Here is a 23,750-nt window from a genome sequence, read left to right as displayed (position 1 = left end):
ACCATGAAAGAAGAAGTTCATAAATTCTATTAGGAACTTCCATTCATCAAAAGACAGTATTAAAGAATGAAAAGACAAGCCACAGCTTAGGCAAAAGAATACCTATGATACATATATTTAGCAAAGTACTCTCATCCATAAATAGGAGAAGGAAATGGCTACCTACTCCCTGAGTCATGAAGATTCCCTGGAGTAAGAAATAGCAACCCACCCTAGTATTCTTGCCTGGAAGGTTCCATGGGCAGAGGAACCTGGCAGGCTACTGTTTTGTGGCCACAGAGAGTCAGACATGACTCAGCAGGCACACACATGGACATAATAAATAACTGTAAATTTAGAAGCTTAAAATAATGGTAAGTATTAGTTATCCATTAACCTCCAAGGACACATCTTCTGAAGGACTGGAAGAATGAATATCCTGCATGGAATTCAGAAAGCTTCCGTGAATATCATTTTATTCAAAATCAAATTCACAAGTTCTATATGTTGGAAGTCTTACATGAGTCTCACTGAATCAAAATCAAATCATTGGCAGGGCCGCATTCTCTTCTGGAGGCATCTGTTTCAGATTGTTGGCAGGGCTCAGTTCTTTGCGGTTGTAGGAACTTCATCCCTGCTTTCTTTCTGGCTGTGGACAGAGGGCCATCTCCACCTCCTAGAGGCTGTAAGCACTTCTTGGATTATAGCCTCTTCTTACATCTTCACAAAGAGAAAGGAGATGGATCTGAAGTCTCTCTTTCAGTTCATCTTCTCCTGCTTCTCCCTTCACGTCCTCTGAACCTCAGCCAGGAAAAATTCTCCACTTGTAAGAGTCCATATGATTAGACAGTCCCAGCTGATATAATCCAGAGTCATCTTTTCATCTCAAGATCTGTGTCCTTAGTTACATCTGCAGAGTCCCCTCTGCCAGGAGGAGTAGCGTATTCAACGTATTCATCGGTTTCCTGGATTGGAGCTGTAAATAGTTATCCATTAACCCCCAAGGACACACCTCCTGAAGGACTGACTTGATCACAGATGACTAGAAGAATGGATGGCCCACATGGAATTCAGAAAACTTCCATGAATATCATTTTATTCAAAATCAAGCACTCATGAGTTTCTCCATTTGACAAGTGAAAGTGAAGTTGCTCAGTCATATCCGACTCTTTGCAACCCCATGGTCTGTAGTCCACCAGGCTTCTCTGTCCAAGGAATTCTCCAGGCAAGAATACTGGAGTGGGTAGCCATTCCCTTCTCCAGGGATCTTCCCAACCCAGAGATTGAACAGGTCTCCTGCATTGCAGGTAGATTCTTTACCATTTTAGTCACCAGGGAAGCCCATTCCTCCATTTGGGTGGATCCAGACTTCAGTGCTTAGTTGCATATGAACAGGTGTCCCCATAAGAACTACTTCCATTACTCTGAGATCAGAGAAAGGTAAAAATTGGTTGACACTGAAGATTTCTGAAGTGGGTGTAGCATCTGATTCCAGGAGGCTTACTCTTCCTTCCTTCTTTTCTTCCTTTCCTTTTTTGAAAAAAAAAAAAAAAAAAAAACAACTGAAAAAGCAAAATTTTGATGAGGAAGAAAAATTCATCTGACATTGGCAAGTGTATAGGGTTAGGGAGTGGCCTTTATTATGACCCAGGACAAAGTAAGGGTGAATCCTATAAAACTGAATAGCTTCGCCTATGTCATCTGAAGAGACCAGTACATAAAGTGTTGTTTTGCTTTACAACAAGTATCACTTTTTCATATTTAAGTCATTGAAATACACAGGAAATTTATTATTGCTTTTTTGAAAACAGTTTGGGGTAAGGTAATCTGAATGCTGCTTTTCTTCTTATTTACTGCTGCTCAGTTTTTGGAAAGTGCAAATATCCATCTGCAACTGTGAAGATCCTCTGTAATTTAAAAAAATCAACTGTGGTTATTTCGTGCGAAACTGTCATACTACTTTTTTTTTAAATTTTAATCTCCTGAGTTGTGAGAACACAGCTTAGCAAAGTGTATGAAGGCAGCAAAGCAGGTTGTTTAGATTTCTGTTAGTCTTCCAAAGAAAACCTGCAAGTAACCTGGAATACAACACAGAGAGATTATACAGTGAAATGCTTTTGCAAACTAGAATTTAAAGAACTGGAAACCTTATTTATTTTTCTCAGTTAATATGTAAATGGGTAATATCCTATATTTTTATGTTGTAAGAATTAATTGTGAAATATTCCTCTATAGAATGAAAAACACATAAAATGCCATTCGTGTATAATACTCTGAAAAGTCCACTCATATAAGAATAGTTGGCAGAAATAGATACTTTAATGAAAATAGGCACCATTCATGTTCAGTTCACCTTTTTTTTTTCTGTGTAGATACCTCTGTGTCCAACAAGGCATGAGTATTATTATGCCTTCTCATTTATTCATTCATTCAGTAATGTTTACTGTGAGACTACCATGTACCAAGCACTGGAGCAAAAATTAAATAAGGCACAAAAAGTTCATAGAAGACAAAAAATTAATACACAGATATTTAACTATCATAAAACATAGCGACTGCAGTGAGAGATATACATATTATAGTATAGTATTATATGTTATTCTTATACTAACAGTGCCTTATGCAGTCCCAATTTTCCAAGAAAAGTGGAAAATTCTGATCTTCACCATATAACAGAATATATAGGAAGTATTTACTGTTAATGAACTAGGAATTATTTCCCAATACCAAACACTTTATTATAAATGCCAAGTTTATTACTTCTCTGTATTACACCTCTCCTGAAGAGGTTCCAGCTAGTTCTACCTTTTTTCATTCTCTGGCTTTTTATCATATCTGTCAAATGTTTCAAAATATAAAACTATTTATGTGTATCCCTGTGCTTGTAAGAATATAATTGTATTTGTCTTATAATTTACTTACACAAACTTATCACCCAGTAAGAAGGTACATCTTGTTTTTCTTCTTTAAGACACTTCTATTTCCATCCCATGTTGTAAAAAGAAAGAAGTGGCTTGGAAAGAATAGTAGGTGGAGGAAATGATGAAAAGGAGAGATGGTGTTTTCAGGAGAAAATGTGATAACGGGAAGATCTTAGTTGAATGAATTTATACTTGACAAAGCTAACAAGCAGGAAGCAAAAAGAAGACAAGATGAATAAGTAAGCCGAGGGAAAGAAAAAACAAGAGGAAAAGAAGGCATAGAGAGAAACAACCATGAATTTGGCACATAATTATAATGACAGATTTCTTTTTTTAACTATATTTTTAAAGATTTTTTTGTGTGTGGACCATTTTTTAAAAATCTTTATTGAATTTGTTTTAATTTGCTTCCATTGTTTACATTCTGGTTTTTTGGCTGTGAGGCATGTGGGATCCTAGCTCCCCGACCAGGAATCGAACCCCTACCCACTTTGTTGGAAGGTGAAGTCCTGACCACTGGACCACCAGGGAAGTCCCTGACAGATTTCTTTATGCCTTAATTTACTTTGGCCATTATTAGATCATATATAGAATAAATCTTAGGATTGTGGCCCATGGGGAAACTATTCTTAGAGGTGTTATATTCAGAGTTGTTCAATGTTTGATTTATCTTATTTTAAGGGTTTTTCATTAACCCCCTGGAAAAACTTGGAAGATATAAGAATGCAAACACTTAATCATTTTAAGAATGTCTTTGCTGACTATAGAATTTACATGGCATGCCAGCTGCATGGCAGCCAGGGACATGCTAGCTAGCTTCATTTCTCATAGGAAATCAGTCTTGGGAGCTGGGTGCCAGTTCCAGTTTAAGCAGCACTATCATGTTGTAAGAGGGAGACATCAAAGCCCATTTTGTGACATAAAAAAATTTTAAAACTGGAGAAGGAAATGGCAACCCACTCCAGTATTCTTGACTGGAAAATTCCGTGGACAGAGGAGCCTGGCGGGCTACAGTCCATGGGGTCACAAAGAGTCAGACACAACTGAGCAACTAATACTCACTCAGAGTATTAACCCTTCATTTGTTTTGTCTCTCTACTCTTAATTCCTAATTCTTGTTTATCTCTCCCATTGATACTTTCCCTCATGAACTGAGTTATGCAATATTTATCGTTCTGTGTCTTCTTCATTTAGCACCATATTTTAAAGGTCACTGTGTTGCTATGTTGTGTATCTAGTGCATTTCTTTTTATCACCTTACAGTCTTTGATGGTAAGTGCCTACCACGTTTTACTTAGCCATTCTGCAAAAAGAATGTCTCCTGCAAAATTAAACTTCCACTTGGCAACATGAAGTTAATCCGGACTCCCAAAACAGAAGTTGCAAGAGTGGAAAAATTAACAGATCTCTAGCTTCCTATAATGCAAGAGCTGCACAAACTACATTTAATGAAAGAAAGTATGGGGTAAATAAATCTGGGCATTGTTTATGATATCCCAGTAGATCTGACAACTCTCTACAAAGTTGCTCTGTGTTGAGAGTACTTAAAAAGCTTACGAGCATCTCATTATTTTTCAAGGACTTGGAGACCTATTTGAACTATTAATTGGCTGTCTCCTTAGTATGTGCCTCTGCTGGAAAAATAAAGAAAATGGTTGTCAGCAATCTTTCTCTATGCATGGGCATAAGTATAGCCTAAGTAGATCTTGAGTGAGAGGTCTAAATTGGAACTTTGTTTTGCATGACACTTATGTATTAATTTGGGCTTCCCTGGGCACAGACAGTAAAGAACCTGCCTGCAATGCAGGATTCGATCCTTGGGTTGGGAAGATCCCCTGGAGAAGGAAATGGCAACTCACTCCAGTATTCCAGCCTGAAGAATTCCATGGACAGAGGAGCCTGGAGGACACTGTCCATGGGGTCGCAAAAAATCACACAACTGGGAGACTAACACTTATATATTAATCTAAGGTCTAAAGCAGGGGTCAACAAATATTTTTGTGTAAAGAGAAAGTGAATAAGCTTTAGGGTCCACTTAGTCTGTATTACAGGTACTTAATTCTGCCAGTGCAGTGCAGAAGCAGCCATAAACAAAGTATAAATGAATGAATGTGATGGCGTTCCAATAACATTTATTTACAAAAGCAGGCAGTGGGCTGGATTTGGCTGCACAGTCATTGTTTCATGATCCCTGTTTCAGCGTACGATTTTTCCCATACTGTAATGCATTTACTTGGGGGAAGTACACGTCTCAAGATGAGCCTCTTTAGAAAGTTGCCTTAGGTGTCTAAATCCTCTTTCTATTTGAGAATCTTTACAAGGTTTGGACAGTGCCCAATATGGACAATATCAGGTGGTTAGAGATGCTTGTGATTTTTCTTTCCCAGTAAAGTGAATATCTGAGAGGGACAAAAGAGAAAAAGCATTGATGATAATTCTATCTGTAGGATATTTTATTATACTGAAGCTTATTTGCTGTATTTCTTACATTTAGCAACTCTGCGTCAATAGTCCTAATTTTTCTGACCCTGTATTCCCAAGGAAAAGACCCTGAGTTATATATTTTTTTAAACGACCCTTTTCTCTGTGAGCATCTAATTTATTTTGAAAGACTGATGTAAGTCTATAGAGTTTTCAGAAATTAGAGGGCTTCCCTAGCGGTCCAATGGTTAAGAATCTGCTTTGCAATGCAAGGGACACACATTCAATCCCTCATCCGGAAAGATCCCACATGCTGCAGAGCAACTAAGCTCAAGGGCCACAACTACTGAGACTGCACCCCAGAGCCCTCGAGCAGCAAGCACAGAGGATGGGCACCCAGAGCCTGTGCTCCACAGCAAGAGAAGCCGCCACAGCGAGAAGCCCAGGCACCACAGCGGAGAGTAACCCCCGCTCCCTGCAAGTAGAGGAAGCCCACCTGCAGCAAAGAAGACCCACCACAGCCAAAAATAAATAAATAATTAGTCCATTTACACATATGAATCTAAAAACTTAAGGGTCCTATAATTGACATTCACGATTAAGAAGTGAGGTGGTCCCAGAGCGGGAGTTGGGCTGAAATCATGCTTTCTTCTTACGTGACCTTGGGTATGAAACTGACTTTTCTTGCCTCCATTTCCTCATTGTCAATGTAAGAATTTTTTTTTTTTAATTTTTATTCCTTAAGGACTTGCACCAAATTGTTAATACTGTCTCTGGGGTATAAAGATGTCTGTGCTTATTGCAAAGAGGGGCTTTAATTTTTTATTTCATGTACCTTTCTATTATTTGTGTGTAATATAATCAGCATGCATTATTTTATGACAATTGGATTTTTAAAAGAAATATTTAAATTCTACCAGAATTTATACCATAACATGGATGTGACAAAGAATTTGGCAATGAATATAAAAAGGACTTTCAAAATTAAGTATTTTCTACAAATGTCAGGTGAGATCAGGCCACCTATGTCACTAGGAATATATGAAATATCATGTATTTTAATTTCTCAATGAGTTGACTTAATTTATGCCATAATATATGTCCTGGAACCTCTTAGATCAGTCTTTCTCTCATTTGTAATAAAGTTTCAAGGTACTGTTCTTACAGTTTCTGCCTTTATGTAGTACATTATTACTTTATGATAAAGTTAGTTGATAATCCCTTAACTCTTTTTGCTGATGACCTTTTAAAGCTGCATAATTAGAATAAGTTGCAGTTATTGTATTGGAATCTGTATCCCATGGGCCAACAAGGCAGCGCATTAATTCTCTGCATCACCCGCTCCATGCGCAATGCCATCAGCACAGAGATATTATTCTTTGTAATTACATAAAGAAAGGGTCTATTTAGTGGTAACTGACCTTTCTGGGACTGATCAGCCTTTTCCACTAGTGAAGTAGAAATGTATATCATTAAAATGTGAGTAAATAGAAAACCTTTCTAAATCTTAAACCATTCACATCAGGAGGTGCACATGAAGAGGAAGTTGTTCAGTCTTTCACATGAAATGGTGAAAAGGGTAGGAGATGTTAAAAGCACATTTTAAAATACTGATACTTGAAATGGAATTAAATTATGATCATGTGTAGGGATGTTTAAAAAGGAAACTTTGCAAATACATTTCTGTTTAACAATCTTAAATAATATTAGAGGACACCTTGTTAAATTCATATATATTCAGGATTAAATTTTTAAAGTCTATTTAATAAAGTAAAAATAAATTTAAGGAGATGATTAGTACTGTGATTATCACTCACTGAGGGTATACATGTCAAGTATTTGTTTAAATCATGTATTTTAACTTGGAAAACTATATTGGTATATAGTTTAGATGACACTGATTTTTACTTTCTTTTTCATGTTATATAATTTGTTTCACAAATCAGTTATACCATAGTTTGAGGAGACTAATATGATGAAACTGGAGCAAATATAAATTTAATAGTTAATATAAGTGGTGTTTGTACTTAGTGATCCCTAAAGTCATTGAGTAGTTATAGGAGAAAAGCTACAGCCAACATGGCGATAAATGTTCCTTTTTAAAACACACACACACACACACACACGCTCGCGTGCATGCCTGTGCACCCATATTAATCAGGTGCTTTTTAATATTTAACAAGCATCTGTGTTTCTCAGCCAGATTTTTCCCTGAAAGAACATATAGAGCTTCCTGTATATGAAATATCTTCAGAATCTATTCAAAAACTGACTCTTCCTTCAAGCTTTGCTCCTCGTTGTCACTGGACTGCTCTCTCATGGAATTAGTCTCATTATTCGGATACGTCTTCCATCCTTCTTCACGTTTAATGTATTCTAATGTAGTTAGCTTTGTGAATGCCTCAATTCCCCTATCTGATTGCAAGCTCCTTCGGCCCTGAAATTGTGTATTTTTTTCATGCTTGTGTCAATAATTCCTGGTCAAATATATACACTGAACAGAGTCGAATCATAATAAGGAAAAGCTAAGCTAATACAAAATACTCATAAATTCCCAATGGATGTTCTCTGAGTTATGAGAGGTAATGTTGTAGTGTAAACTGTTGTGTAAAATTAGTAACTGTTGAGTGACTCAGCAGTAGCTAAATGTGTCAGCCAATCAGGGAGCTCAGACATGGACTCTAGGGGTCACCTGTGTCAGTGCTGGGGTTGGGGAGCTTAGGAAACTTTTTGCTGGGGTTTAGTGGTGACAATTTGGTCTGCTGGCACATGGCAGGCTTTTATCAAACCGGGTCCTAAAGGTTCTTTGACCTCTCCCCTTCTCCTTCCGTGGTATTTTGTGTATACCAGTTGTTCGATAGGTATTTTTAAGAAATGAGTGAATAGAGAGCATTTTGCCAGAGTAATATGCAGAGTTTGAGGTATGTAACAAACCTGATGCAGGGGACTGATTTATTCATTTAAAAATCAAGAATGTTCAAGACTAATTATCGGAGAAGTCGAGTTGGACAAGAGACTGGTTTCCATGGCAGCGCAGACAAGGAAGTGGGTCCTGGGAGAGTTAAAACAGTTTGTGCTCCTCTGAGGTTTCAGAGTATCGACACATATCATTCTCCCAGACTTGTTCCTTGGAAACACTGGGGAGAGCGCTCGTTTACTGTAGTAATTGGTGTATGGATTTTTAAGGCAGCAGCGATATAATAATACCTCTATGCACACAGTAGGTGAGGCACCTGAGAAGTAGGCATTTTCTTCATGTATGTTCTCTTTTTAGAGAACTGACACGTATTTTAAGCATTCGTGTTCACCAGGCTAATTCTCAGAAATCAAAGGGAATGCGTTCAAAGCAATGGTGTTCACAGAGAGTCTTGGAACCTCCATGTCTCATTTATTCTCAAGTCTGTCCCCTGCACATTCTATGAATCAGTACTGATTCCTGACTTAGTCACATCAAAAGATCACTGCATGCAAACCTACCAACCCCGTGCCCTAAACTGGTGGAGATGTGCCAGAAGCAAATGTGGGAACCATGGAGATTTGATGGTGTGATATTATTGGTGTAAGGAATGAGCATCTGAACAGGATCACATACTACTGAAACATTGGTGCTTGGAATGGATAGCTATGTATGATGCTGTGATTCAATGATGCACTAAATATATAGGAAGTATATATATAGAAAATATGTTTTATTTATTACATAGTAATATTTTAAAGTCAAGAGATAACAGAACATTTAACACAATCTATGAGAGCCTCATTCACAGGTCATAGGAAACAATAAATCAAATAGTCCTAAAGGAGCCAAGAAAACATTGTTCTCAATGGACTCACCCAATTTTGCTCAAATATGAGTTGGCCCACATGGCAGGACAGCTTAGATCCCTGCCCAATAAAATGGTTGTTCTTAGATTCAGGTCACTGATGGTTTCTTCTATGAAGCCTTTTCTGATCCCGGTTTACCCACCTGGTAGAATCAAATTTGGAGTTCTTCAAGAAATAATTTCAAATGGATTTGTTTACACTCCGCCTCCTCCCAGTCTAGCCTGTTCAGTTCAGTTCAGTCCCTCAGTCGTGTCTGACTCTTGCGACCCCATGGTCTGCAGCATGCCAGGCTTCCCTGTCCATTACCAACTCCTGGAGCTTACACAAACTAATGTCCATAGCATCAGTGATGCCATCCAACCATCTCATCCTCTGTTGTCCCCTTCTTCTCCTGCCTTCAATCTTTCTCAGCATCAGGGTCTTTTCCAATGAGTCAGTTCTTCTCATCAGGTGACCCAAGTATTGGAGTTTCAGCTTCACCATCAGTCCTTCCATTTAATATTCAGGACTGATTTCCTTTAGGATAGACTGGTTGGATCTCCTTGCAGTCCAAGGGACTCTCAAGTGTCTTCTCCAACACCACAGTTCAAAAGCGTCAATTCTTCGGTGCTCAACCTTCTTTATAGTCCAACTCTCACATCCACACATGACTACTGAAAGAACCATAGCTTTGACTAGATGGACCTTTGTTGAATGGCAAAGTAATGTCTCTGCTTTTCAATATGCTGTCTAGGCTAGTCATAGATCAGCCTAGGAGCAAGCATCTTTTAATTTCATGGCTGCAATCACCATCTGCAGTGATTTGGGAGCCCCCAGAAATAAAGTCTAACACTGTTTCCATTGTTTCCCCATCTATTTGCCATGAAGTGATGGGACCAGATGCCATGATCTTAGTTTTCTAAATGTTGAGGTTTAAACCAACGTTTTCACTCTCCTCTTTCACTTTCATCAAGAGGCTCTTTAGTTCTTCTTCACTTTCTGTCATAAGGGTGGTGTCATCTGCATATCTCAGGTTATTGATATTTCTCGTGGCAATCTTGATTCCAGCTTGTGCTTCATCCAGCCCAGCATTTCTCATGATGTACTCTGCATATAAGTTAAGTAAGCAGGGTGACAATATACAGCCTTGACGTATTCCTTTTCCTATTTGGAACCAGTCTGTTGTTCCATGTCCAGTTCTAACTGTTGCTTCCTGACCTGCATACAGGTTTCTCAAGAGGCAGGTCAGGTGTCTGGTATTCTGATCTCTTGAAGAATTTTCCAGTTTGTTGTGATCCACACAGTCAAAGGCTTTGGCATAGTCAATAAAGCAGAAATAGATGTTTTTCTGAAACTCTCTTGCTTTTTCAGTGATCCAGTGGATGTTGGCAATTTGATCTCTTGTTCCTCTGCCTTTTCTAGCCTGTAATCCCTGGTAAAAGTTATTTTTTTAAAAAGTGGTGGGAGGAGTCACATCCTACCCTTCTCATTAACCCTCAGGTAGCTAGAGAGCTGGACTTATAAGATAAAGGGCTTTCCTGGTGGCTTAAATGATCGAGAATCTGCCTGCAATGCAGCAGACCTGGACTCGATCCCTGGATTGGGAAGATCCCCTGCAGAAGGGAATTGTTACCCACTCCAGTATTCTTGCCTGGGTTTGCGAAACAAATGATTTAAAGAACAAATGAATAAATGAATGAAAGCTAGAAGTGAGGCTGCTCTGGAGTAACATTGAACAATAAATATCAGCAATACAACTTTTGCTTTCTAGTTGTTCTGGAAGGTTCTTTCCAACCACAGGACTAAAGTGAGTGTGGTGCAGTCCGTGTCAGAATACAGACATGGCAGCAGCAGCCAGCAGAGTGATGGCAAGATGCAAAAAAATATGGAGCTGTTTTCAGAAAACTATTAACAACCAAGAACCAGGATCAGAAAATATCATCTGAGTCCACCACACATAAGCACATTAGAATCAAACAGAATTAAAATTTGGTCAAAAGAGGACAACTCTTACAATGAATGCATAGTTGAGAGAAGGACCTAACCCCTTCCTCTGCCTGGTGACCTGGATCCAAAAACCTGAATCAAGAGTAACTAAGGGTATGGATCAGAGAAGGCAATGGCACCCCACTCCAGTACTCTTGCCTGGAAAATCCCATGGACAGAGGAGCCTGGTAGGCTGCAGTCCATGGGGTCGCTAAGAGTCAGACACGACTGAGAGACTTCACTTTCACTTTTCACTTTCATGCATTGGAGAAGGAAATGGCAACCCACTCCAGTGCTCTTGCCTGGAGAATCTTGCCTGGTGGGCTGCCATCTATGGGGTCACACACAGTCGGACACAACTGAAGCAACTTAGCAGCAGCAGCAAGGGTATCAATGACATGATAAATTTAGTCATAGACACTAGGACTATGTTAATAACAGTAAAATGTTTGTAAATGTGATGCAGGCTTTCTATACATACATGTACCATGCGAATATTTGGGTCATAGCCATCTCTCTAGAATAGTTAGATCAAGTTATTTTTTTTCTTGTAATCTTCTTTTCCATTAGGCCATTTTAAACTAAAAATAAGTTAATCCTGCCTCCCCCACCCCAAAAAAAGAAATATATAGTTCAAATGGATTTAGATTTTCTCCAAAGTGTGTCTGGCTGGACCTCCAGATTTCTCAAAGTGTAGCATTACTCTGCTGTAGTCACTGTAGTCCAGAGTTGTGCAGGCATCAGCTGTAAAGGTCTGTGCACTTAGACACTTGGCCTTGCATCATGGAATATGGTGCAAACATAGAGCAAACAACACCAGGCTGGTTATGGGTAACCAGCGTGCCCACAGTAACTTACAATGGAATGTAGCTTCCAAGGGGGCTAAGTTCCAATTTTCTTCAGCAGCTCAATCTATCTATTAATATATCAACAAGTTACTTGTTAACTAGATCTATGAAAAGAGATTGATGGAAATAGGCTCAGAACAAGGTACTCCTGTTACTTAGTTTGATTATTTAATATCAGGTTTTACAAAGGTGGCACTGTGTAATGCAAAAGAGTGCTGGCTTTTGTTTATGAAGGAGGTATGTATAGTGGATAGAGAAGAGTATGGGATGTGGAACTAGTCAGCCTGGATGCAAAGCTTAGATCCTCCACTTAATATGTATGTAACCTTGCCTGGTGTACCCCCAAACTTCATGCAACAGGAGTCTATATGTCAGAAATTTGGACAGGACATAGCAGGCCATGTTGTCTCTCCTCACACATTCTGAACTGTCAGCTGGACGACTTGAAGGCTTGCCTTGGTGTCATCTTCAGATGACTCACGTCCTCACAGTTAATGCCGTCACCTGACACCTGAGCTAAGTTGCTTGCTGGAACACCTACACATAACCTCTCCTTGTGGCCTGGGTTCCTCACGACATGGTGGCTGGTCCATGCATAAATGTCCCCAAAGCAAGAGCCAGGCAGAAACTGCATGCTTTTTTTTTTTTAACCTAACTTTTTAAAATAAAATAGCCTGGGAAGGCACACAACATCATTTCCACCATACTCTGTTGACTGGAGAAGCCACAACTCTACCCAGTTTCAAGGGACAGAGAAATCAACTGTGCTTCTTGATAGGAGTGACAAAGAGAACATGTGGAAATGAAAATACTTCTATGGCCATTTTTGGAAAATACAGGTTGTCTTACCTGACTTTTCATTGACTTACCTTCCCTATCTGTAAATCTAACAACTAGGGCAGTAGCAGTTCCAGTATGTGTGGAATTCATAAGTTAACATTCAAATGCAACCTCATTTCTACCTTCTTGTCCACATATCACTAAGTGAAACATAAATAGATGATATAGATGATACATGCTCAATACTTTGTCCTGAAAGGACTCATTTTTTCCTTATAATTCCCTATTCCCTATTTACCCAGCGGGAGAGGGAAAGGAGACGGGGAAGAGGGAGAAAAAGAAGCCGAAGATGGAGAAAACTGAAGGAAAATCCAAGATGAGACACATGGCTTAAGGACTAATAAAAGTCAAGTGGGGAAAATGTATAATTACTATTTGGATATCTTGGGATCTCAATCTACCTTCATTTTTCAGCATTTTTGGTAACAAAGGAAAAAGCCAGGTCTTTGTTTAGCAATGGTTTCTCAGTATTTTTAGGGCCATGGTTTAATGAGGTAATTAAAAAAAAAAATAGCACTCTGTACTGTTTCAATGTGCCTCATGAACATCAAGAGTGCACCCAGAGAAAGAACTCTTGCTCAGTCAGGACAGTGTGATATCAGTTCAGTTCAGTTTAGTTGCTCAGTCGTGTCCGACTCTTTGCGAGCCCATGAACTGCAGCACGCTAGGCCTCCCTGTCCATCACCAACTCCTGGAGTTCACTCAAACTCACATCCATCGAATCGGTGATGCCATCCAGCCATCTCATCCTCTGTCATCCCCTTCTCCTCCTGCCCCCAATCCCTCCCAACATCAGAGTCCTTTCCAATGAGTCAAGTCTTCACATGAGGTGGCCAAAGTATTGGAGTTTCAGCTTTAGCATCAGTCCTTCCAAAGAACACCCAGGACTGATCTCCTTTAGAATGGACTGGTTGGATCTCCTTGCAGTCCAAGGGACTCTCAAGAGTCTTCTCCAACACCACAGTTCAAAAGCATCAATTCTTCGGTGTTCAGCTTTCTTCACAGTCTAACTCTCACATCCATACATGACTACTGGAAAAACCATAGCCTTGACTAGACGAACCTTTGTTGGCAAAGTAACGTCTCTGCTTTTGAATATGCTATCTAGGTTGGTCATAACTTTCCTTCCAAGGAGTAAGCGTCTTTTAATTTCATGGCTGCAATCTCCATCTGCAGTGATTTTTGAGCCCAAAAAAATAAAGTCTGACACTGTTTCCACTGTTTCCCCATCTATTTCCCATGAAGTGATGGGACTGGATGCCATGATCTTTGTTTTCCGAATGTTGGGCTTTAAGCCAACATTTTCACTCTCCTCTAAAACTTTCATCAAGAGGCTTTTTAGTTCCTCTTCACTTTCTGCCATAAGGGTGGTGTCATCTGCATATTTCAGGTTATTGATATTTCTCCAGGCAATCTTGATTCCAGCTTGTGTTTCTTCCAGTCCGGCGTTTCTCATGATGTACTCTGCATAGAAGTTAAATAAGCAGGGTGACAATATACAGCCTTGACGTACTCCTTTTCCTATTTGGAACCAGTCTGTTGTTCCATGTCCAGCTCTAACTGTTGCTTCCTGACCTGCATATAGGTTTCTCAAGAGGTAGATCAGGTGGTCTGGTATTCCCATCTCTTTCAGAATTTTCCACAGTTTATTGTGATCCACACAGTCAAAGGCTTTGGCATAGTCAATAAAGGACAGTGTGGTATATCCTTATAATAATCTTCAAATAGTGCGGAAAATCTTCACCTCTCAAGTGGTATAGGATCAAATATTACAAATAAATGTGCTTCGTTATGGTTACAGCATCTAATAACTAATTAGTTATTCCTAGAAGTGGGCCAATAAAATGTGTGGTTCTAAAGTGATAAATACATGTATTTCCTGTTATTCTGTGTATTCATTCATTCATTCTTCTATTGAAACCTGGGTATCCACTAATGTCAGCTCTGCTTTGTACAGTATATCTTATGGGTGAACAAAATGAAAATGCCATTCCTCATGGAATTTATAAGTATTTTTGTTCATGCTTTATAAACCTAATCTTTATTTCCTAATAAAATGTTGGGATAATAAGCTGAATATCTCCCCCCAAACATCAAAGTTTAACAAGTAATTTGAGATAAAAGAGAATAAACCCTCTTCAAGCTAAGTATTTTACTTCCTAAATTCTAGACAACATGGAAACTATTAACAGATGTTCATCCTCTCTTCTCTTTATCAAGCCATATTCTCAATTTTTCATTATATTAATGATCACTAGTAATGGAAATTGAATAAATACCAATAAATCTGGCTTTGAGAAAGTGTTATATTTATTTAGACACCTGAGTGAGTTTAACACATACAGAAAACACAAAGAATGCAAAAGTTTATAAATTCTGTATTCAAATTATATATTTCTGTGATTTTTAAGTGCAAAGCTTTCCTGTAAGACCTCAAATTCTTGAGGTTCACCATTACATCTTAGAGCTCTGCATACAATAGTTACTAAATTAAAACTTTGAAATAAGCAACTGAATGAAAAAAAGTAAATAAATCAATAAAGGAATAAAATAATATTGTAAATCAACTCAGAGTTCAGTTATTTTAACCTATAAATATTGCAATCAAATTTTTCTTTAATGGATTTAGAAACAATTTTTTAAGTGTGCATTTTGTAAAAACCTTATGTAGAAAGGCTTAACTGATAAGATTTAGCTGAATTTGAATTTAAAAGCATGTAAAACTCATCTACTTCTGTTATTAGTTCCTCCTTTCTTCTTACCCTTTTATTATATTGCCGACTCCAGGTTTGTGCCCTTATTTAATATCTTCCACTACTAGTTGTTCAACTCCAGTAGTGGTAGCATTATTTCTCCTGGACATATACCCACCAATAATTATCATTCCCCCTTTGTTTCATTTGCATGTTATAATACTATTGATTAATATTCAGCCAGTCAGAGTTGTGAGGTGGAACCACAGTTAAACATAAAAACATTTTCAGTGTCAGCAGAATATCATTATTTAAAATTAAAAAACTTAAACTTCATTGCACATCTGAAGGTCAGGGACTTTCAGGAATAGTCAGTGAATTGGTAAATTCATTACTGGAAAATGATAATGTAAAATATCATGACTGATGTAACAATGTTTTGAAGATTCATTGGCATAACTATACAATTTGATTTCTCAGTATCTACTCTAGTCATGGCATATAAAACAATGAGGACTGGTGTCATATAGAAATTGAAAGTATATGCATTTGAAAATAAAACTGTACATTACACAATGAAAGCATAAAGTAACAAATACATCCCCAATTAAGTGCCATTAAATAAGTTTAAAAGAAATCCTACAACTTTTGTAGGTCTCCTCTATATTCAACATTTATAATATCCATTTGGATCTTGAAGGAAATGTGATTGAAAGATACAATATCTCAGGCATCAGAATTGTACTTATGTTAAATCAAACAACAAACAAAAACCTCAAAATGATTACTTCTCATGCCTCCAGTAGAACATGTATCAAAGTTCCAAGTTAACCATTTGAGGATTAGATTTCAGTATTAGTGTTAAGATATCGAAAAGAATTATAACCACCTTTTCAAAGGCACCTTCATCAAAGAAAAATATTTGTAGACACTTTGTCCTCCTGTCAAAGGATAATTTTGTGATTTTAAGCAAGTCTATTATATTGAAGTGTCTAAAGTTTCAAATTACTGTTCCAGAATTAGGACAAGAACACTTAAAATTGCTCTCAGTTCATCATTTTGGCTTTTTGAAGAACACCTATGACATAGCATTAATCATTAGGGATCAATATGGATACCAAGCTTTCATGAGAAATATGTTTGTTGACCTTAATAAATCTTCTAGTGTATAAATATAGAAATATTTGTACAGGCAATTTTCTGCTGAATTACATTTCCTCTGTGCACATTTTCATCCTGCAATATATTTTTTTAACAACTTATACTAAAGGTTTGATGGGATAGCAATTTTCCTAAAGAGACATTTTTAGTTGCTTCACAATGGTTATTTTTATATCTAGTTACTTAATCATCATTATCATCATCATGATTAATCTGCATTTATGTGTTTTGAAAACTTTTTACTGTTATAAATAAGGTTGCAACAGATAAAGTTTTTTGATTAGGATAAATTTTCATGAGATGATTTACTAGATTTGCAGGTTTGAAAATACTTAAGGCTGTTGACAAATTCCACATTTTTTTGAAGAAGCCACAGAAAATTTTCTGTGTTAGAAATCAGCAACTAAACTGAGTCATACATTTAATTTAAAATGATAGACAGAGCTTAATTTGCCAGTGGGTAATGTTGGCAAAAGGTACATACTGACGGGTCTGTATTAGATTTGACATATATTTATTTAGTCATGAGGAGTGTTATGTAGTTCTCGACTGCTCACAGAAGCAGGTTTAGGTTTTTCACATAGCTAAGAATACCTGACCTGCATCTTGAGAAACCTATATGCAGGTCAGGAAGCAACAGTTAGAGCTGGACATGGAACAACAGACTGGTTCCAAACAGGAAAAGGAGTACGTCAAGGCTGTATATTGTCACCCTGCTTATTTAACTTCTATGCAGAGTACATCATGAGAAACGCTGGGCTGGAAGAAGCACAAGCTGGAATCAAGGTTGCCGGGAGAAATATCAGTAACCTCAGATATGTAGATGACACCACCCTTATGGCAGAAAGTGAAAAGGGACTAAAGAGCCTCTTGATGAAAGTGAAAGAGGAGAGTGAAAAAGTTGGCTTAAAACTCAACATTCAGAAAACTAAGATCATGGCATCTGGTCCCCTAACCTCATGGGAAATAGATGGGGAAACAGTGTCAGACTTTATTTTTGGGGGCTCCAAAATCACTGCAGATGGAGATTGCAGCCATGAAATTAAAAGACGCTTACTCCTTGGAAGGAAAGTTATGACCAACCTAGATAGCATATACAAAAGCAGAGACATTACTTTGCCAACAAAGATCTGTCTTGTCAAGGCTATGGTTTTTCCAGTAGACATGTATGGATGTGAGAGTTGGACTGTGAAGAAAGCCGAGTGCTGAAGAATTGATGCTTTTGAACTGTGGTGTTGGAGGAGACTCTTGAGAATCCCTTGGACTGCAAGGAGATCCAACCAGTCCATTCTAAAGGAGATCAGTCCTGGGTGTTCTTTGGAAGGACTGATGCTGAAGCTGAAACTCCAATACTTTGGCCACCTGATGCAAAGAGTTGACTCATTGGAAAGGTCTCTGATGTTGGGAGGGATTGGGGGCAGGAGGAGAAGGGGACGACAGAGGATGAGATGGCTGGATGGCATCACCGACTTGACAGACGTGAGTTTGGGTGAACTCCAGGAGTTGGTGATCGACAGGGAGGCCTGGCGTGCTGCGATTCATGGGGTTGCAAAGAGTTGGACACGACTGAGCAACTGAACTGAACTGAAGGTATGTGCTTTGTCACTCAGTTGTGTCCAAGTCTTTGTGACCCCATGGACTGTAGCCTGCCAGACTCCTCTGTCCGTGAGGATTCTCCAGGCAAGAATACTGGAGTGGATCACCATGCCTCCTCCAGGGGATTTTCCCAACCCAAGGATCGAACCCAGGTATCTTGCATTGCAGGTGGATTCTGGTATACTAGTAACAAATAATGACTTTCTGTGGGTGCTCCAAACACTGCGTTCCTTGCTCTTCATCTTTTTTAACTCTTCACGTCTCTGTGTTTTGAATGTTTTCTGTTTGTGCCACCATTCTGAACCTCTTGCAAATAGGATTCTAACCTTCTAAATGTCTTCTCTCTACTTGAGCCCCAGGACTTGAGAAAAGGAAAAGAGAAGGGAATACTGGAGGAAGTTTCCTAGAATGCTGGGTGAAGCCTTAGGACTGGATCCTTCCCAAGGCATTGTGGATGGAGGTCTGGGAAAGAGAGACACAAAATCAGATAGCCTCTGATGAATCAGTGTTTAACACAAACCCACCTGCATCAAGAAAGAAAACTACTAACAGCCAAGGAGGATGTTAGTGTCATGGGAAGCATCTTTTTGGTTTTATTTTTCTACAACATATCCAGTTCAGTTCAGTCTCTCCATCATGTCCGACTCTTTGCGACCCCATGAATCACAGCACACCAGGCCTCCCTGTCCATCACCAATTCTCAGAGTCAACTCAAACTCATGCCCATCGAGTCAGTGATGCCATCCAGCCATCTCATCCTCTGTCGTCCCCTTCTCCTCCTGCCCCCAATCCCTCCCAACATCAGAGTTTTTTCCAATGAGTCAACTCTTTGCATGAGGTGGCCAAAGTATTGGAGTTTCAGCTTCAGCATCAGTCCTTCCAAAGAACACCCAGGACTGATCTCCTTTAGAATGGACTGGTTGGATCTCCTTGCAGTCCAAGGGACTCTCAAGAGTCTTCTCCAACACCACAGTTCAAAAGCATCAATTCTTCAGTGCTCAGCTTTCTTCACAGTCCAACTCTCACATCCATACATGACCACTGGAAAAACCATAGCCTGACTAGATGCACCTTTGTTGGCAAAGTAATGTCTCTGCTTTTGTATATGCTATCTAGGTTGGTTATAACTTTCCTTCCAAGAAGTAATGTCTTTTAATTTCATAGCTGCAATTTCCACCTGCAGTGATTTTGGAGCCCAAAAAAATAAATTCTGACACTGTTTCCACTGTTTCCCCATCTATTTCCCATGAAGTGATGGGACCGGATGCCATGATCTTTGTTTTCTGAATGTTGAGCTTAAGCCAACTTTTTCACTCTCCTCTTTCACTTTCATCAAGAGGCTTTTTAGTCCCTCTTCACTTTCTGCCATAAGGGTGGTGTCATCTACATATCTGAGGTTATTGATATTTCTCCCGGCAATCTTGATTCCAGCTTGTGCTTCTTCCAGCCCAGCGTTTCTCATGATGTACTCTGCATAGAAGTTAAATAAGCAGGGTGACAATATACAGCCTTGACGTACTCCTTTTCCTATTTGGAACCAGTCTGTTGTTCCATGTCCAGTTCTAACTGTTGCTTCCTGACCTGCATATAGGTTTCTCAGGAGGCAAGTAAGGTGGTCTGGTATTCCCATCTCTTGAAGAATTTTCCACAGTTTGTTGTGATCCACACAATCAAATGCTGTGGCAGTCAATAAAGCAGAAGTAGATGTTTTCCTGGAACTCTCTCGCTTTTTCAATGATCCAATGGATGTTGGCAATTTGATCTCTGGTTCCTCTGCCTTTACTAAATCCAGCTTGAACATCTGGAAGTTCATGGTTCATGTACTGTTGAAGCTTGGCTTGAAGAATTTTGAGCATTACTTTGCTAGCGCGCGAGACGAGTGCAATTGTGCGGTAGTTTGAGCATTCTTTGTCATTGCCCTTTCTTTGGGATTGGAATGAAAACTGACCTTTATATATAAGTAGTACTTTTAGATAATTCAAATGATGTAAAAATACAAACATAATTTTAAATGATTTAATTAAGTACATGTGCATATTTATCTTCTAGAAAATACAAGACGACTCACTGGAAGAAAATCTACGTTTAGCTCAAGAGTATCAGAGATTACAGAATATATTCTTAACAGTAAAGGACAATTATTTCAGCCGGTTTGAAAGACAACTATCATTTGATGGTTCAGTTAGAGATAAGAAACAGGTAGGTCTTACTCATTTTTCTATTATAATGATCTACTTGACATATGTACCACAAAAAGTAACTAGTAGACAGTCAGTCATGAGGTCGCCAGTCTTAGGGTGGTTCTCTATATGCTGCCAAATGGCACATTTTCTTTTTTAAAGTTTTCTTGTATATTTTATCAACATTTTGAAGTTGAAGTTTGAAAGGCTATTTGAGAAATGAAAAAGCATACTTATATTCTACTATTTTATACTAATTTACTTTTAAATATTCAGAGAAGGCAATGGCACCCCACTCCAGTACTCTTGCCTGGAAAATCCCATGGACAGAGGACCCTGGTGGGCCGCAGTCCATGGGGTCGCTAAGATCAGACACGACTGAGCGACTTCACTTTCACTTCTCCCTTTTATGCACTGGAGCAAGAAATGGCAACCCACTCCAGTGTTCTTGCCTGGAGAATCCCAGGGACGGGGGAGCCTGGTGGGCTGCCATCTATGTGGTCACACAGAGTCGGACATGACTGAAGCGACTTAGCAGCAGCACTTTTAAATATTATGGCCTGAGGTACCAAATATTTATAGTTCATAAATTTAAGTATATTATCATACACTTCAAATTTCAATTCTCTCTGTAGGTAACTTTTCATGATATACCTCTAATTCTCCCTCATGATTTATGAGCTCCATATTGTGATTTCTATTTTCTTATTAAATATGAGGCTTAATTAGGAACTTGAAGAAATAGTTGACATCTCAAGTTATTGGAAATCATCAGAAATTCTAATACATTTTGTAAAACCTTCCATAATACTAAAAACAAAAAAGTAAAACACGCAATATGCCACAAATCCATAAGTAAAGAGAAAGCTCTGTTCTTTATTAAAGTGTCAAGATACAGCTGCTTCCTCTATATTCTTCTCCAGTTACTCTTCACAAGAAGTTATTTTCCTTTGAGTCTTTGTATATTCCCAGAATTTATATTTCAGAAACTAGAGGCATGATTAATTTCTAACAATTCACCTACCTATAAAAACCAGTAGGGGGGCTCCTCTGGTGGTGCAGTGGTAAAGAATCCGCCTGCTAATGCAGGAGATGCAAGAGACATAGGTTTGATCCCTGGGTCGGGAAGACCCTCTGGAGAAGGAAATGGCAACCCACTCCAGTATTCTTGCCTGGAGAATTCCCATGGACAGAGATGCCTGGTGGGCTACAGTCCATATGGGGTCACAAAGAGTCAGACATGACTGAGAGACCAACACACACACACACACAACTGTGAGTGACTATTAACATTACATTCATCTGCTATGCTGTTTATAAACACGCTTTATTTCCTATCCATCTACTCTCATTTGATTTAAAGCTTCCAAATATATTGGGAGAGAGGGTGTGTCTTCTTCTGTTAAAAATTTGTATTGAAGTATTATTAAGATGAAGGTAGATCAAGAAACAAATGTGTTTGGGAAAGAATTGAGAACACAATTATATGCTAAAATAGTCCTCAAATCATTGTGCCGGATTCATAGAAAGAATATCTGTCTATCCATGGAGCATTTGTCCAGTCACTTCATGCGTTAGACATTGTTATTTAAATATGTTTTGTTGCTGATGATTGATGAGTATAAAAAAGATATCGAGGTTAGTACTGTATTTCCTTTTCTAGCCAGAAGGAAAACAAAAATAAATCCTGTGTATGTTTTTACCAGTTTGTGTAGAATCCTTTGGTAGCAAATGACAAATAAATTAGATACCTGCATGAATAGCGAAGAACATGCATTTAAGAGAGATCCCTTACATAGTATTTACATAGTAAGAACCAACTTGTCTTGATGTCATTTTGGGAATTAAAGCACATCAATTCAGGATCCAAGGAGTGAGACTCTTGGATGACAGACAGTGGGGCATGCTAGGAGACTGGGTTTATGTTTCTGATGATCCCTCAAACGAATCACTTTTAGCACACCTGTTTCAGGGAAACTTTCAGAGATTTATTTGTACTTCCAATCATTTTTCATTTCCATCCTTCAGCGATGGAGGTCATTAAGTGCAGGCTGCCCTTGTCGGTGTCATGTAGGATCAATTTGCTGCAATGGACAGAGAGGCCTTATTGATGCTGTTAAATCTGTCAGTGAGAAATCGTATGTCATTAGTGTCTAATGCACTGCTTACAGGATGGAATTTGGCCATCAAAACTGAGAAAACCCTTTAATATTTTGGTCCATTTTCTTGATATTGAAGCATTTCCCTTGACCAGTTTAGTTTTGGGTACACAAAAGCACTGCTCAACCTGTGATTCCCTTGTTGAATTTCCTGTTAGATAAAATGGAATTCTTTGTGTCTTTCTCCTGCTTTAGAATAATTTCATTGCTTCTGAACATACATTCCTTTTGGCAGAGTAAATAATTATATTTTAATTATCATACTTCTTAGGGAATATTTTTTATACACAGATGATTATACACTGTTCAACTTCTCAGTACTTTTAGAACAAGAGTAGCAAAGAAAGCTTAATGGAAGAGTAAAAAAATTAAATATTAAAAAATATGAAATATGACCCCATCCTTAACATTTTATATACAGTTGACTCAAATTTCATAATATTATAGTTTTACTTTTGGTGATAGAGTTATGTCTGCTTGTTTTGCATGTTTCTACTTTCCTGTATGTTTAAAATTTGAAGTGATGGATATTTTATGCTTTAAAAATCAGAAACAAGCAAAAACAATTATGAAAAATTCTTATTAGCCCCATTCATAGGTAATTATAGAATAGAATCCATTCTAAAACTTCTCAGATCTCAAAATTTAAAATAACACTAAGGAGGAATGGAGGAGAAATCATTGAAAAACAGCTTGTATTTCTGTGTTGAAAGCTTTCAAATATATTTTTCATATTTTCTTTTTCTAAACAAAAGCCATGGATATGTTGATCAAATCACTGTGGGTTTGTTTCAATTGCTATCTTTAGCTCTTCAGGCCTACAAAGAAAAGTAAGCTAAGCAAGCATGCAAACGTTGATGGTTTTGTTGGCTGAAAATAAGATCTCTTCCAAAACCGATGTATAATATATTTCAATTCTTTTATAAATGACTTATAAAGCTTAAACTTTTGGACTTCTCTGGTTCTCAGTGCTTTAATACTAAGGGAATACAAATTATTATAGAATCAGTCAATTCTTAACAAGCACTTATGTGAACCAGGAGTATGTGCCATACAATTTTCAAACATTCTCTCTGAAATACCCCCCAGTCATCCTGGAAAGTTTTCTGTTATTATGATTTTCATCATCTCCTATGTAAGTATGGAACTGAGTTTTGAATGT

At 38.2% G+C, this 23,750-nt stretch overlaps 1 protein-coding gene across 1 annotated transcript in view; it reads left to right on the top strand.

Moving 5' to 3' along the window:
* Positions 1-23,750, top strand: part of CCDC178 (coiled-coil domain containing 178) — a 408,302-nt gene that overhangs the window by 257,919 nt on the left and 126,633 nt on the right. The window contains exon 19 of the mRNA XM_025273247.3: positions 20,299-20,448. Within this exon, the coding sequence (XP_025129032.1) occupies positions 20,299-20,448 (150 nt within the window). The remainder of the gene's footprint in view (positions 1-20,298; positions 20,449-23,750) is intronic.

The sequence above is a fragment of the Bubalus bubalis genome, chromosome 22 (genome assembly GCF_019923935.1).
Source record: "Bubalus bubalis isolate 160015118507 breed Murrah chromosome 22, NDDB_SH_1, whole genome shotgun sequence".
In the NCBI taxonomy this organism is placed as follows: Eukaryota; Metazoa; Chordata; class Mammalia; order Artiodactyla; family Bovidae; genus Bubalus; species Bubalus bubalis.
This window is presented reverse-complemented; position numbering and strand designations above follow the sequence as displayed.